General features: G+C 34.2%; 1 protein-coding gene across 1 annotated transcript in view; it reads right to left on the bottom strand.

The window, feature by feature from the left end:
* The window catches only part of ADAMTS6 (ADAM metallopeptidase with thrombospondin type 1 motif 6), a 236,695-nt gene that overhangs the window by 99,407 nt on the left and 118,884 nt on the right, over positions 1–18,404 (bottom strand). The window contains exons 11-12 of the mRNA XM_080678095.1: positions 14,202–14,343; positions 5,984–6,091 (exon numbers count right to left, since the gene is read on the bottom strand). Coding sequence (XP_080534221.1) covers positions 5,984–6,091; positions 14,202–14,343 — 250 coding nt within the window. The remainder of the gene's footprint in view (positions 1–5,983; positions 6,092–14,201; positions 14,344–18,404) is intronic.

The raw sequence follows: 18,404 nt of genomic DNA, 5'->3' as shown, positions 1-18,404 counted from the left end.
TAATAATAATAATATAAGTATCATTCATCTACCAATTTACAAGAGACTACTATCTAGTTTAATAACTAATTAACAACTGTGTTAACTAGTTAACATGTTAACAACTTCAGTCTGTATAGGGACAACTTCACTCTATGTGTAGTCTGTGTTACAGACCTGAGTTCTCATTCGAACAATATCTTTGGTTTAAAGCAAGTCATTTATTTAGTTTCCCTAACTATAAAATGGGGACTAACTTTAGTTTTCGATTCCAATATGGCTTGGATTAGGACAACTTTAGACATCATTTCTGTGCAGACATACCTTCAGAGAAGCTAAAAACACATCAAAGGACTTGTTTGACTTTTCCTGTTTTGTTTAGCTTCCCCCACCTCGTATTTATAGGAAGGGATCTCTTTCGAATTCTTGCTACTTCCCTCCTCTGGTAGTAGCAAGTATCTTGATGTAGCACATGCTTTTAAGAGAAGATACTTACCTAACTTAATAATAACAACTGCTTTAAGAAATCCATAGGAAACTTCATGTGGATAAAGTTATTTGGGTTAATTTTCTAGATAATTACATGAATCATATATACTGATTTAATGTAAGTCACAAGTATAATTAGATTACACTAAGTAAAGCAACCTGAAGTATATAAATCCTATAAGCACATAAGGTGAAATTGTTGAATGTTGTCTTTTCTATTTTTTATCCTTTTTTTATTTCTTTGCATGAAGTTGCCAAACCTTTACAAGCTCTATTTTCAAAGCCATAGAATTTTACTTCTTTTCTTAAAAGAAAAGAGTGAAATCTTCATATGGGAATCTTTATTCTCTAAGATTATATCTAATCTAGGATGTATTCTAAATATCAGTCATATTAATTCAACCCAAATTATCCAGATAAATAATTTTGCCTTCTTTTTGCTAATTCAAGTGTGTTTAACCAGGTTTAGAAAGGTAAAAGTGAAACTATCACATTCCAAGAATAAATTCTCAGATTGTTCAAGAATTTCTGCTTTTCACATTCCTTCAAAGTAAAACAAATATATTTAAAAATTATCTAGAAAGACAATATACTCCAGTGAAGCTTTAAAATTTTTCCTAAGAAATAATTATTAAACAACATCTCTTGCTGAATTTCATAATCCACATCAGGAAATTGTCTTCAAGCAAGATACATTATAAATTTAAAAATCTAAATTTGAGAATTTTTCAGAATTCCACAAAAATTTTTCAAGATGAGTATACTTTTAAAATATTTTTTTATTTTTAAATATTGAAAACATACATATTTTTAAACTAGAGTCATTCTAGGATGTGATTATAGATCTTGTACCATAGCCAGCACTGGGTCTAGCCAGCATCTGGAATGAGAGATCTCTAAGGAAATCCTAAGATTTTAAAGCAAGGGATATTGGTGATTCAATATAGAATGTTCTTCCCAAGTCAGAAAAGTTAAAAGTTGAAGCACAGCACTATTAAAAGCCGTATCTTTCCACTCTCCAGGTGCAGGAATGCTGAAGCTTATTCCAGCCCCAATTCTAAATCAGAACTTGTCATCCCATGCTATGAAAATTTCTAGAGCAATTCAAGAGCTGGTTTGGGACCCAGTTGAAACATGTTATATTCTACTCTAAGATCTAAGGCTGCAAATGTCCTATTATATAGCAATGCTTTAGGAGGGTCTATAATAATCCTAGTCTAAGCCAGCCCTGTGTTTCCCATACAAAGATATTAAGAACCAATGTCATATATATGTAAGTCTAAATGATGGGCTATATCTCTAACTGGATCTTATAGAATCATCAAATCAATCTTTTGGAAATAAACCAAGTATTCTAAACCTTCTTTGTGGTCACAATCAGAACTTGCAAGGAGTGGGTTTTCATTATCATTGATATCCTGTTCCACAACAATGCCCATACTGATATCAAGGTTTTTACAGTCTAAATCTTTGTTTACTATTTCATCAAATATGGCATCCCTCCAATGCCTGTCCAAAGTGCTATTGCTGATGCCATGTCTACAGAAAAATTTTTGGGTTAAAGTTATATTGATTTATTTGTAGGCGTTTGACCCATGGACACACAGTACCAACTAGCGCACTGCCTGGGCTCATCAAATTTCCTCCTTTGGTTAATGCTACTGTCCCTAAGCACATCCATTCAGACCATATGGTTCTTATTCAATCCTTGAATGGCTTATTCAGGCAAACATCCAATGGCTGTAATAGCGATGTCAGACCCCCCAGGACTCACGCAAAGATCAGTTTTTAATTTTTTGGCCATATTTCTTACTCCATCTGCTAAATGTGCATGGAACAGTTCCCATACTTACATGGAACATTTGTGGAACTGCGCCTCGGGCAGGGATCCCATATCTTTTGCAGCCAGAGTTTGACAAGATCATTGTGGATCCAGTCCTCTGGATATGTCTATGCTATCACTTAAGCAATCCTTCTCCCCTCACCATTTAAAACAAATTATTCAAAAAACTATGAGCAGCTTTGGTTTTATCCTGCTGGCTAGACAGGATGTAGGTTCTTTCTTGTTTCTTCTGATGAGAATAGTTTTGAAATTTAGAGTTAAAATCAGAAGTCGTGTATATTACATTCATGTTTCTGAGGCACACAAATTTATCCTTATACTCTCTGATGCTTGCTACTGCCAGGTAAGATAATCTGACAAAGAATTTTCTGCCCCACAATCATCTAAGGTTGGCAAATAATAACCAAAAGTGACGATCATGCTCTAGTAATATATACGAGTACCTTCCTTCTCCAGAAAACCATAAAAAGTTCACTGAGATAGTATCTCATTTCATCCTCACAACATTTCTATGAAATAGGTAGAAATAGGTTACCTCTCATTTTAAAATGGAGATTCATTATTTTGCCAATGTAACACAATCATATGTTCTTAGCTAATGTTCTGCCTACAGTGCCTTCCTATTGTGATTCCTGAGATAAGACGCTATTACAGGTAAGTAAGTAAAAACCCCACTTAGAATTAAAGGATAGAATACATTGTGACTACCAATCTCAAGCTCAGTGACTCATTTTATTCCCATGACAATGATAATTTGCTTTTTTCTCTACAAAATTTCCTATCTAAAGGTAAAGTAAATCAGAGGCAAGATAGAGGGGCATAGTTTCCAACTTTGGAATTAGAAAGACTTGGGTTGGAATCTCGCCCTGCTATTAAATCGCTGTGTAATCTTCGGCTCTCAAGTTTAAGTTTCCTCATCTGTAAAATAGAAATAAAACTTCTACCTCATTGGACTTTGTCACTATTAAACAGAACAAATATGTGCCTGGCACAGTGTAAGTACTTTAAAAATATTCAATATCACCATTTTCATTATTGGTAATGCCAACTATTTTTTAATTTTAAAAAAATCTTTATTGTTCAAAGTATTACATAGGTTCTTCCCCCCCCCCCCCCCCACCCCACTAACCTCTTCCAGACTGCTCCCAATGCTAACTATTTTTAGATGGCAAGGACACAGACTGGCCACACAAAGTTGACCTGACCAACTGAAAATTCCACTTTGATTTTTCTCCCTAGCTCTTTTTTTGCATGGTTGTTTTGAGTCAAAATGCTAAGCTCTGCTTTAATTTCCAGATAGATATAACCCTAGAAGGAAAATCTGCAATTTGGCAACAATAAACACTTTTATGTTAAGGAGAAAAATAACTTAAATCACCACCAACAAAACTTGTAAAAAGATATGACAAATGCAGTTACTAAAAAATAAATTAGGAACTGCTGAGCTCAAATGTCTAGTCCTTTGTATTTTTTTTTCTCCTTAAAAACGTAGGTGGACCTAGTTCTTTAAAAACCTCTTCAAAAATTCGAAGTTAACGATAGGAAGATATTCAAGGTTTTCTCCTAGAGTGCTGTCCTTTTTCTTTCTAGGAGTCTACATGTGTTTGTTTTCGTTCATTCATTTTAAGACTCAGCACCATTCCTAAAGCTGTCTACTGACCTTTCATATCCCTGGAACAACAGTTAAGATTTTTGTTTGGCAGAATAATTTTAGATGGTGAAATCCAACATACTGACTTTATCAAACTAAACTCTAATGTTGGGAATATAAACGACCTCTTGGTACACAAGCTTTGCTACACTTACAAGGTTCTCAAATAGTTTTTCATGGAGTTCAAGATGTTCTATTGAAGTACATCAGAAGCTGACAGGGTAAGAAGTCAGGTAAGGGATTCTTTTAACCAGATCATTGTCATTTTTTAAATGTATACATCAGAATTATGTAGACTTCATTTGAAAAAAGGGGCTAGGGATCAAAAAGCTGACAACCAACATAAACTAAAAATGTGAATCTTTAGAAATCAAATATATTTTTCCCATTTTACTCACTTTTTATCTGCGCTCATTCTTATTTATGCTTAGAAGAATAATTCCCTTCTACTTATTTACCTAAATTTAAATTCAATACATTAGCTTTAATATTATTGTGTCATCTAAATATTCCTCAAAATTGTCTGCAATTTTCAAGAAATATATCATGTCTATCACATATACTATACACATAGTTGTAAAATATGCCATTTGAGGATCCTGCAACTAAGCACAAATGATAAGATATTAAATATGTGTGTACTGTGTAAATGATTGGTAGGGTTGAACTATGTGTTCTCAAATAGCCACTACTTGTGATTTACTCATTTGGAGCGATTATATAATTTATAGAATGCTTTAGGAGAGCTCTGAGGTATTTAAAAGAATGAATTTTTTATGCTGTATGTTAAGAAATAAAGTTGAATAAAAAGAGCCATCGGGCCTAGTGACAGTATTATTCCAAGCAAATAGAAACGGTGGCCCATGGACTGGATTACAAGAATAATAATCAATGGCAAATAAAGAAACAGATTCTCACTGTGACTTCCCCCCTTACAGTTGTGTATTTCTTCTAAGTACAGATTGATTTAAATTGCTACTTGTCATTGACAAGAATTGTTGGTTCCAAAATAAACCTAGACTGTTGTTTCAAGAATGTGGTTCCTAATATTTTCTATTACTCCAGTGAAAAAAAAAAGAAGGAATTTTTGGTAGTGTGCGAAGGTCTTTGTATTTTTATTGGCTACTTACATAGTCTCAAAAAAAGATCCTTAATCCTTTAAAAATGACCCAATCAATTCATACATTTAGCATAATTTACCAACATTTCCAAACGCAGCATGGAAAAGCCATCAACATGGCACTAGGTCATGGGTCCTGAATGAAGCCGTCAGCAAGGATTAATAAACTGTGACAGCTGCCCAAAAGCTTTCATTCTTTTTATTTAAACATCAGATTGCAAGCTGAAATCCAGTGTAATCTTTGTTGAAACTAGCCCAATTAACATGGAAGAAGTCAGAACTGAGAACAGATGACACTAGTAGTTACTATTGCAAACTCAGTCCATAGCCATAAACTCTAGAATTTGCATAATTAGAAATTCCTAAAGAACTTCAGGGATAGCATAAATGATTCCTATCTGTTTCAATAAACTTCTAATAATATTTTTGAAAATTATTCTGATGAAACTAAAATTACTTTGTTCCAATTTCTATGCTCAATAAATTAAGTATTCTTCAACTATTAGCCCTTTTATATTGCAATTTAAAAGTTACTCTAATTAAAACTATAGTTATGAAATATCTTGGGATCACATAATTTTCCTGGGAATTGGTTACCAGAAAAAAAACCCAAACACATGACTAAGCATATTCTATTATGTAGAATTGTTATTAGACATTTTCTACACAAATATAACACCCACATATACTTACAGAAAGGTGAAACTGGCCCAGCAGATATTATTCACTGTAATTTTTAAACAATGATTATATATAGATATAATGTTTTGACAACTCACTAGGCTACAAGTGTATTATTTTCTCAAGTACATTTTAATTAATATGCATGATTTCCTAACGATAGTAGCAGAATATCAACACCAAACATTTATCAAATAGCTAATAAATCATTTGAGCTTACCCCCTTTTCAATATTCCCAGTTTGACAAAGCGTTCCCTCAGCTGCAGGAATACTGTTGGTGACACAGCGGTTGCTTTTGCTGAGACACCAGAGCTCTCTACACACTTCCTAGGAAAGAAGGCAAAAGCAAGTTGATCAGAAGTAAAGACTACGATCACGTCCACTCTTCCATAAAACACACCCGCAGACACGCAGCATTGTTTGTTTCTTGCTGGTGCTGACACACCAGTGTGAGGATTTTGGAGGAGGCTCTTATGGAAGGTGGGTTATCCATTGCGCAGAATCAGGTACATGTTTGTCTTTAAAACTCTCATTTTAGTGGATAAAGTATATCTTAGTTTTTAATATTGATTAAGCTCTTTTAAAAATAATGTGCAGAAATCTCATTACCAGGGAAGAGTAGGGGGAAAGAATGAATATGTAGAAAGGGAATATATGCTTAATACTCTCAAGTATAGACAATAGAACAAACTTACCAGTTACTAATAGAGTGGTGCTAGGTATTTGACTTCTTAGATCTACTGTAATATTCAAATAAAGATCATTTTAAGAAGAAAATAGAGACCATAGGCATGGGCAGGGAATAATTTCTAAAATTCAAAGTTGCCTAAAGAACTATCTAGCAATGTTATTTGCAGTTCATCAATGTAGTCCACCACCTTCGTGAAAGGGAAATTTGGTTTTGAACAAATGCTGCAACTTGTTTAACTGGCATTTCTATTCTATAATTGACATAGTTCAGATGTTGTTTGGAGCTGTCTTCCTTATTATGGTTTTTCATTATCCTACATTATTATGGGAAAATTACAACACTTATTCTAATATCAGCAATATAAAAGCCCTCATTTGGTTCACACACTATCAGATTTTAAAACAAGCTGTTCAACATCTACTTGAATAAAGTGTTTTAAATAAAAGCCAAAAAAGCTTACTTTGAAGAAACTGAAAAATTTCAGTTTCTCTTTATATATGATCATCAACTAGCATCATTAATGATATTGCAAGTTTTTAATTTAAACTAGAACCACTGAGTATAAAATATCTTTTTGCAATAAAAAATATTAATCTGGAATGCAAAGATAAACTTTTATGTAACATTCATTTCTATTGTTATTATTCCTCAACTACTCTTTAAACTCTCAAAACTTAAATCACATATCAAAAGACAAAAAAATTTTGTAACCATGTATGGTGATAGATGTGAACTAGACAGTGTGATGATCACAAGATATCCAAATATTGAATCATTATATTGTATACCTTAAACTAACATAGTATATATCAATTTTATCTCAATTTTAAAAAATGTTTAAAAGAACTAATGTCATGTTCACACAATTCAGAACTAAAGCGGTAACAGTGAATTAACTCAAAAGTTTCTAGGAAATGGGAATGCCCCACAGGGTAAAGCAAACTGAAGGAATCTCTTCGGGTCCTTCCCTAGCGTGCTCATCCAAGCCCTCTCACCAGGCTTTCCAGATTAATGCATTTTTATTGCTTTCTGCTGAAAGGTGATAAATGCATTCTGTGAGAAACCTAGCATTCTGCAAAATCACTTATGAACAAAAGAGGGTTTATGGGGGGAAAAGGAGTTAGAGGAGACCACTTAAAACCTATATAACTTAGTAGCCACCAAACAAACAAAAACAGCCCTAACCGGTTTGGCTCAGTGGATAGAGCATCAGCCTGTGGACTGAAAGGTCCCAGGTTCGATTCCGGGCACGTAGCTTGGTTGCGGGCACATCCCCAGTAGGAGGTGTGCAGGAGGCAGCTGATCAATGTTTCTCTCTCATCGATGTTTCTAACTCTCTATCCCTCTCCCTTCCTCTCTGTAAAAAAATCAATAAAATATATTTTAAAAAATCTACAGTCTAATTAAACATGTGGACACTTAAATCTCTGCCGGCATTTGTTCCCAACATCCCAAGCATTTGCTCCTCTGTAGTCTTAACCCTGTGGCTTGTGATGCTTCCTTCTTAGAGAGATCGGTCTCTGAGGGTATCTGCCTCTAACAGAGACCACTTTCTTTTTTTTCTTTTCTTTTTTTTAATATTTTATTGATATTTCACAGAGAGGAAGGGAGAGGGATAGAGAGCTAGAAACATCGATGAGAGAGAAACATCGATCAGCTGCCTCCTGCACACCTCCCACTGGGGATGTGCCCGCAACCAAGGTACATGCCCTGGACCGGAATCGAACCCGGGACCCTTCAGTCCGCAGGCCGACGCTCTATCCACTGAGCCAAACCGGTTTCAGCCAGAGACCACTTTTCATAAAAATTAAGACTCAGATTCAGAGTATAACTTCTTTTTATTGTAACTATATAAAATGATAGATGTTCACTAAACCCACTGTAGTAGTCATTTCACAATATATGTAAATCAAACCATTATTGTACACCTTAAACATACACAGTGATGTATGTCTGTTATTTCTCAATCAAACTGGAAAAAAAGAAAATATAAATAAGAGCTAAGAGGGAGCCGATTTCAGGTCAATGTATAAAAGTACCTTCTGAAAGTCAGAGCTGAACAATGATGAAATAAAACCAAATCTGCCCTCATTGGAGAAGCTCCAGGATATACTTCATGCCCCATAGCAACAATGTTTCAGGCAGGAAAATAAATGAAAGTAACTAACACTTTATCAGGGGAGACTGTCAACTACTGTTGTAGGCATATTTGTATTTGTATCTCATTTAATCACCACGAAAACCTGTTTAGAAAGTGTGAGAAACTTTATAGTTTCAGAAAGATTTAGCAACTTGCTTCAATCCTAATTAAATCTAGATCTGAATCAGGCCTGGCTAATATCAATGTCCAAAATATCCCTAAACAACTAAGCTACTTTCTTATTTCTCTTAAATATATCAGAATTACCTGATATTCAGAAAATAACTCTGTAAAAAACTGAACTAGAGCTGTTTTGATCAAAATAGAATAGTTGAATTATTTTATAGTCAAAGACCCTTTCAAAACAATAAAAGAAATTAGAATTATATTCTCTAAAATTTCCATCCTTTTCATGTAATTATAGCTGTAAATGATACTAAAAAGTGAGGGGGGACACCCTTTTATTTACTTGAGAAAACTAAAATAAGCCATTTACATAAGGGGGAGAGAAATATAAAAGTACAAAAGCATTATATTTATTATATCATTAAGGAAGTAAAATAGAATCTGAAGAGAAAATGGCATCTTTATTGCTAGATTTTTTTTAATTTTTACATTTTAAACAACTGTACAGATCATAAAAGTGATACAAATTTTCTGCCCTTGGAAATCCTAAACTCTATGCTATTTTGGGTCCTTGGCTGTGGATATGAAACATCCTCTTTGTCCTCATTACCCTATCAGTAACATCTCTCAACAGCTGTTTGCAATAAAGGGTCTTGATGGCCAAGGGGGAGAACAGAGCCCTGAAGAGGTCAAGAAGGAGCATCAATGATTAGAAAGGTTACTTATCAATGTATCACACAAAAGAAAATTGAAAACCAACATATGGTGACCCCATGGCCTGGCTCCAGGTGTTTAGTAGCCATCTGAAGAAAGAGAATAATGTACCCTTATTTCAGCTTTAAATAGGTTAATCCTGTTATGTGGATAATTTAAGTGCAAGAGAGTTTAGAAGAGCAGTGTGTGTGTGTGTGTGTGTGTGTGTGTGTGTGTGTGTGTGTGTGTTAAACAAAAACTAATATGGATAAATAACTAATCATCAATTTGAAGGGGTTAAAAATGATTAAATGGTTTAAAAAAAATACCTCGAAGAAGCAAACCCAGAGTGAAAACTACTGAGCTTTAAGTATACAAGTGATTATGAACCTATGACTTTTGGCTTGAATTTTAAGGGAAAAATATAAATTAAATCAACTTCTTATCTAGTATATGTTTGGTAAATATACATATTTGGACTCCAAAAGAATATTGAGGTGCTAACATAAGTCCATGTCTTTTATTCCCTAAATCCATACCAGACCACAATGTAGAATAGTTACACCGTCTTATAATCTTAAAGCAAAGTGATTATACAATCTCCCTCAGTGCAAAATTCCAATTTTAATCACTTGAAATTATTCCTACTATCTAACCTACAACCTTCCAGCTATAATAATTAAGGCCACTGTTTTTTTCAATGCTCTATGTTACCAGCAACCAAACTATAATAAATGTTCTGAAGTTTTAAGATGGTTTTGAGGCCAACATTTAGCTTTCTTTTTTACAGGATACTCAAACTTAATTTCTTTAAACTTCCCTTACATGTACTTCTAAGTATTTCACTGAGATTGAAGGATGAATCAGTGTGACCCTTAAAATATCTTCATATGCTCCCAAACGTACAGATGGTTCAGATTCTCCTAAAGCACTACCAGCAAGCAGCTATACAGAGATGGTACCATGGATGACAGATATTCATAGAGGAAAGCTAACATGATTGAATGTCCGTCATGTGCGGGTAAATAAAAAGCACTTTGCATGCTTGTCATACCCTTTTGCTGTCTGAAGTTTACAACAACTTGGCTGCCATTCACTGGAAAAAGTCTCTAAATAAAACCTACTGATGGTCAATAAGCTAATGGTAAGCAGTCTTGCTATTAAAAAATATTCCTTCAAAAATTGTCTTGTTCCATAGTGAAACCATGTATTAGATCAAATGTTCCCACTTATGCTTCAGAATACATGCTCTATTAATAAAACATGGTTCAGTTCTACATTAAAGTAAGCAACAACAACCCACTATTTGCATTTATGTGCTAACTCTTAAATGTATGTAAACAGTAACAAACATCATAGATGATAATAATTCCCCATAAATTAAACAAAGCTATGTTGCCTATAAAATTTCTCTGGTTTTGTCATGGGTCTTAAATCTAACTGTGATGAGCACTTTTCTCTCTTTTTAAAACTACTTCATTGAGATATGATTGACATATAAAAAACTATACATACTTAATGGATATCATTTTGTAAGTTGGGAGAGAAAGTATATAATACACCCATGAAACCATCACCACAAACTAGGCCATAAAGATCTGACACCTCCAAAAGTTTCTCCCACCCTTATTATTTTGTGTGTATGAAAATTGATAAAAATTGTCTCCTGAAATAAAATACACCTGCTATCTTAATAATATATTTAATATATAACCCATTTTTATTGTTTACCTTGGAGTAGGTAAATAATATTCTGTATTTTTAGTTACCTTATCTATAAAACATTATAAAATAATTACAATTTTAATCAAAGCAGTCTGAAGTTCCTCACAAAAAAGACTATGTAAATATCATTTATAAACTACATATCAATTTATAAATTACTATATTATACAACTCTGCATATTGTGCTATACAGTTTTGGTCTTTGCATTTATAGCCATTTCAATCTCCTCATACTTGTTTAAGATTGTAAATGTTAATATCTTTTCATTTTCCAATTTTATTTGATATCTTATTACAAAAGTCTATAAATGCATAGAGAAGAAGAATCTAAAAGCTGAATATAAGGAACATAACTGAAAATACACAATTTCTCAATTACTATTTATCTCACTTCATATCAACTAATCTGAAATAAATGAGATATACATATATAGAGACAGGCTAATCAGGACAATTTTCTTATTAGTTCATTGAAGAAAAAGTACATCCATATATCCTGTAGAACTGGTAATACAAATTATCTAATATGGAAATACTAGAGGCCCGGTGCACGGAATTCGTGTGCAGGTATGGTCCCTAGGCCTGGCCTGCGATCAGGGCCATCTTCCCCAGCTGCTCGCAGCTGACCCTGCCCCCCGCCACCACCCACCCCCAGATCCCCATTTGCCATCGGGTGATTGGAGCCAGCTGGCCGGGAAACAGCCCAAGAGGCGGTCAGTGTGCCTCATAGTGACTGGTACGGCGGTCATTCTGCCGTTAGGGTCAATTTGCATATTACCTTTTTATTATATAGGATATATGTAGAGTTAAAACCCAATTTCCAATTGAAAAACTAAATTAACTATTTCACTTGCTAACACAGAAAAGAGACAATAAATAAGAATAATTAACAAAATCCGTAATCTCATTTGATCATGAATTTCAACCTACTAAACTACAAGTATATACAAAGACTGAGATTAAAGTATGGCTGACGTTTTCTGAGGGAAAAAGCAATTCAAGAAAAAAAGAAACTAAAACTATCCTATCTAATAAAAGAGTAATATGCAGATTAACCATCACTCCAGACACAAGATTGCTGCCCCCATGTGGACACAAGATGGCCACCACAAGATGGACAGCAGGGGAGGGCAGTTGGGAGGGACCAGGCCTGCAAGGGAGGGCAGCTGGGGGCGATCAAGCCTGCAGGGGAGGGCAGTTAGGGGTGACCAGGCCAGCAGAGGAGGAAAGTTGGGGGTGACCCAGGCCTGCAAGGGAGCGCAGTTGGGGGCAATCAAGCCTGCAGGGGAGGGCAGTTATGGGTGACCAGGCCGACAGAGGAGGGAAGTTGGGGGCAAACAGGCTGGCAGGGGAGTGGTTAGGGGGTGATCAGGCTGGCAGGCAGAAGCGGTTAGGGGCAATCAGGAAGGCAGGCAGGTGAGCAGTTGGGAGCCAGCAGTCCTGGATTTGAGAGGGATGTCTGACTATCCCACCGGGATTGGGCCTAAACGGGCAGTCGGACATCCCTCGAGGGGGTCCCAGATTGGAGAGAGTGCAGGCTGGGCTGATGGACACCCCTCCCTCCATGCACGAATTTCGTGCACCAGACCTCTAGTAAAGAAATAAGAATAGAAAACTCTACAACAGAAAGAGACAAGAAAGGTCAATGTTTTACTCAAGACTATTGCACACAGTCTTTAAATCTAGTGCACAAAATGTGCTATCAAAGCTGACCATGAATCAAAATAGGATTTTCACCCAAGGGAGATTTTAAAAATCACTTTCCTTTGTACTGTACCTAGAGCAGCTGTGGGCAAACTACGGCCCGTGGGCAAACTACGGCCCGCGGGCCGGATCCGGCCCGTTCGGCTGTTCTACCCGGCCTGCGGAGCCGAAAGAGCGGAGGGCTCTCTTGCTCTCCCCTCCGCTCCTTTACTTTGAATTTATATTAGTTCACACAAACACTCCAGTTTAAGAACCCATTGTGGCCCTCGAGTCAAAAAGTTTGCCCACCCCTGACCTAGAGAAATAATTGGTACAGTATAGCATATATTGTTTCATCTTAACTATGTGAAAACATAATTCTTTTTATTATAGCTTTTTAAAAGGCATTTTAAATACTATTTGCATAAAAATAGAAACCAAGTCTTTAAATTTATTTCTCACTCCTGAATATTTTTGGACAACTTATTTAAATTTCTATTTTTTCTTTCAACATGCTTGCCCAGCCGGCATGGCTCAGTGGTTGAGCATTGACCTATGACCCAGGAGATCACGGTTCGATTCCGTGGTCAGGGCACATGCCTGAGTTGTGGGCTTGATCCTTGGTGGGGAGTGTACAGGAGGCAGCCAATCAATGATTCTCTCTCATCATTGATGTTTCTAGCTCTCTCTCCCTCAACCTTCCTCTCTGAGATCAATACAAATACATTTTTAAAAACATGCTCATAATGTGTACCGACTATAAACATGTCCCTATCCTAGACACCAAAATCTTTCTCTATGAAACTTAAGAAGAATTTTGTATTCATTTTTCTGAGCTAGACACAGACTTCTTTAGGCAGTCACTGAGAGTCAATCATAATATCTTTTTTCCCACAACAATTTTCCTTGTTTCTCTATTTGGGTTAGCGTCATCTTGTCCCACATGGTGGTTGTGTTAGAATGTGGGCAGTGGACTGAAGCAACTTGAAATGACTCAGTACTAGAATATATAAAGTAAAGGCTTCTCCTAGCCAATATAAAAATGCCCTTAATGCAATTATTAGAGTACCAGAAAAGGTGAGGGTGAGGGAGAGGTTTCAAAGCCATAACATTTCTTAAGGTAAACTTCAGTTGACATCATAAACTTAGGACTTCAAGAATACAATAAAAATTATAAAAGACATTTGAAAATTGTTTAATTTAGGATTATGCAAACATTTAGAAATAGATATTATAACAATTTCAGAAAAAGAGCAGTATCAAAGGCAATATTTGCATTAACAATGTTACCAGAGGTAAAGTATATTCATAAAAACTCCATCCTAACATTTGTATCATGAAAGATCACATAGAAACAACTAAGGATTGAGACTTCTTACCCCAAATTTACACTGGCGGGATCCTTCTCCATACTGGTAACGACATTGCTCATCAGCATCGTACACCTGACCTGGGGCCACAGTTGGGTAAATAAATTCACGCTTGGGAGGCTCATTATTAAGGCAAGTGCCACGGCCTGAACTGTTCAACATAAAGGATCAAAGAAAATTAGGTACACTATGGACCATTTCAATCACAATTATGAAACCAGGTATTGAGCTCTTTGTTTTAATAACTTGATGCATGAAAAACAATACTTCCTACCAAGAAATAATCACATGGCAAAATAACTTTACTGAAACCTGAATAAGAGTTCCAATCTTTTTTCCAGCACCAGGACATAATAAAAGTATCTCAGACAACAATCTGAAAATGTCATGTTGGCCTTAAAACAGATTTAAACTAATTTCTGAAGGAATCAAAACAGAATTTCATGTTGCTGTAAGTTTCTTGTTTGCTTTCAGTGAAAATATAACCACATCTGGTAGTAGAATTAAAAACATAAAATGTGGGGAAAAAATTGTGGTTGTAATCCTTAAAGACTTAATCTATATATTTCCACCTTGGGCAGAACAATATATGACATGTCCAAAGGTTCTTGAAATATTTCAATAATAAACGGGCTGAATGACAGATGAGGCTAAGATCCAAAGTTCTCCTCTCAAGTATATTACAAGTGTTTAGTCTCTCAAAAATTTCATATTTCATTTAGGGTCATCAGAGTTAAGAAAGGGAATGTTCTCCTCTCTATATAATTTCTGCTTTTCAAAGTGTGCTTGCACTCAAACATAATATTTTAATTCAGTGGAACAAATAACATAAAGATTGCCAAAAACCAGACAGAATATCTTAGTTTAAAGAGCTTTATACTTTGCTAAATATAATTGTTCATTTTATTTAGTCAGTGTGCATAAAATAGGACAGATGCTTTTGTACTTTCATTTCACATGTAAGTTAGAATTTTTAAAGAATTCCTATGCCAACATTTAAAAATTTTTTCCAACATTCCTGTCAATTGTGCCAGCACTTGTGTTTTTTTTCCCAAAATCTTTTCCATCTGCTTTGCCAAAGGAAAATAATTTCACAAGTATAAGTTCTTCAACTATTATTTAGGACAGTACAAGTTTTCATTTATAGATAAGTAAAAAAGAAACATGCATAATAATGAGTTTGATATTTGCTTAAAATTTTATCACAGTCTTAAAATGTAAAAGTTAATTTGCTATATACAAACATATTTGCACTGCAGCAAATTAATACCTTTTAAAAATTGAAACTTACTATTCATAAGGTGATAGATTAAAAGATCCAAGGCTGGTAGTGCGGGGGATCCAAAGGACAGAATACTGTTTTCTTTACACATTTTTCCTTTCATTTATGACCTTCTTGATTAATTTTTAATCAATAAAATATTTAGATGGAATATTCAATATGGTACTAATATAGAGGGATTTTACTATTGGCTATTGCAATCAATTCACTTGTCACTGCTCAAGGTTTCTATCTAACAGAGAACAACTTTTTTTTTTCACCCAGCTACCCAGTTTTCATGACATAATGCTATTTCTTATTTTTTGTACTTTTAGAAATTGCCATGTATTTCAGTAAGATAATTATTTTTTATTAATTTGAGAAACAGCAAGTTCTTTTTATTTTATAATATAAAACATCTTTAATCTATATGCATATGCAAATTTTAGGCAAATGTAATTCTACTAGTAGATTCAAATTTTAATACTAAGGTTAATGATAAAAAGGTCAATGCGAAAAATATAATAAAAGAAGATGTACCATTTTGATAACATGCAATAGTTATTAGATTATTGGATTAGTTGCTTAATTACTTAATTTTCTTTAAAAAATATCAGTTTCATCTCTGCAAAAAAATTATAAAAGTCTTGATGAAAGGAGTTAAACATGTAATAAAAATAAGTTATCAAGTTAATACTACTATAGATCAATGGGGAAAATTTAAGTACTGAAGTACTTAAGTACAGGGTTCTACAGGTAAATACGTAAAGCAGAAAGTATAATTATATATTCACCTAAGTATATAATATGTAATCACCTACATGGCACCAATTAAAAGTCTATTTAAAAATTTATACATAATTACTTTTAGGAATACAGAAAATTAACCTAAAATATTTATAGGAACAATTATGTGGACCCCAAAAGTTTAAGCCTAGATACAATGAGGAAAAAAATCCTTCCTGATAGCGTACTGAAAATTGACTTAATCCAGGAGGAAGTGACAATACTTATTCCTTTAAAGTTCTTGTTCTTGGGTATTAATGGTCTTCCAATCATGGTTCCTGCTCTTTAAAAACACCAAATGCAGAGACCATTGCCAGGGCCTCCAGACAATGAAGAATGCCATGCACTGTGGTCACTGTGGCCAAATTCTTCTCAGTCAGTATATCCCAAACTGGATTTGTGTTTCAGTTCTTTGGAATAACCTATTCCTATGTATTAAAGTGGTCTCATTAAATATCTACACAAGTCTTGTTCTCCGTTTCCAGTATGTTTTATAGAAGAATAAAATAACATATAAAACAAAATATAAGCAAAAAATCATATAAATCCTTAAGAATGAACATGCATATTTAGGAATATGGCATCAACAAGGCCTTTTGAGATGGGTTTGGTGACATTTGTACAAATCACCAATGTTTGCAAGTCAAGTGTCATACCTATTATTATTGGCTCCAGGAAAGCAAGTATGGGACAAAGCTGATTTAAAGTGTTTCTATATACTACATGGTTTCCTCCTAGTAACCATATCTGGTATATATTATACAATAAAATCTAGCTTAAAGTATTTGGGGGATGGGGTCATTTTTATATTTTAATTCTTAACTGAGGGTTCAGTGACAAAAATACTTTTGCATAAGGTTACTAACGTTTGTCTGCTACTTTCCTGTTAATTTCAAGTAGAGATTTATATTAACCCTGGAAGTGCTTTTCTTTCTTTCTTTATTTTTAAATTACCAAGTAGTATATCCCAATTACACACCTCATGTCCCTCAGGAAGTAACTAATATTCTGATTGTTTAATAATAATTTCCCTCATTTTATTAGTAGTTTTACCTCTCAATATTCAGCTGCCTGATTTTGGAGTCTGTACGATAGGAGTCGTATTGTAGGTTTTCCTTTGTGACTTTATTCTTTCATTCACTCAGTACTAGGAATGTGGGACATATCCATATTGATGTGTATAACCACAGCCTGTCCATTCATATTGTTCTTTAACATTTCATTTAAGACTATGCCACAAATATCAAATGAGCATTTGAATTATTTCTAATTTCTGGAAATTGCAAATTATGCTGATATGAATATTTTTGTACAGGTCTCCTGGAACAAATACTTTCTCTTAAAAATATTACAGATGATATTTTTTTTATATTTTATAATTATTCCCTTTTAACAAAATGGAAGTCCTGAGTAATTTTTATTTAATCCAGGGTTCTAGCTCATCAGTTCAATCATACAATTCTTATGATGATGAACCTAGTATTATTTATGCTACTACTATCAAAATAATAACAGTGGTAATATTACATATAATATTTTCTCATCAAATAGCACCTTTAAACATAGTTTGTGTTTTAGTGACTGACATATGAGAATTTTTCCACTCAGAAAACATAAACCTCACTCACTCATCATTAAAAAAATGAAGGATACTGTTAGTAATTTCCATCTGAGATGCTAATGCAACTTACTATTGTTAAGTATAATATACATGTGTCCAGAGTAAAAGAATAAACATAAAAAGTAGAATTGTGATTATTTCCCTAGCAGCATATATTTCATAACTAAAAGCCCAATCCTAGTTAAAATATACAGCAATATAGATAACTATTGAATTCACAGACTCTGCTTTTGTTTATGCTTCTAAGACAAGGCAAAAAAAATGTATATCAATTTGAAGAACATGCTTTTTCCTTGACTATGAAATTCTTAGTAAATCAAAGTATATTTACATTTCCAGAAATCCTCGCAGCATGATAGCAAAGTCATATTTTATGTATTCTACTTCTAATTTAGAGAAGTCTTATTTACATAGCTCAAAAGTTAGCCTTGAAAATAGGAACATGAGCCAGAGTTGAGTCTTCAACTAAAATTTACAGATCCTTACATAAAATATGCACTCTTGGCTTTGTTTCCAGAACACATGAGAACACACCCCTAATTGT

This window comes from Plecotus auritus, assembly GCF_963455305.1.
Source record: "Plecotus auritus genome assembly, chromosome: 7".
In the NCBI taxonomy this organism is placed as follows: domain Eukaryota; kingdom Metazoa; phylum Chordata; class Mammalia; order Chiroptera; family Vespertilionidae; genus Plecotus; species Plecotus auritus.
The sequence above is the reverse complement of the archived record's forward strand: the minus strand, read 5'-3'. Positions and strand labels throughout refer to the sequence as shown.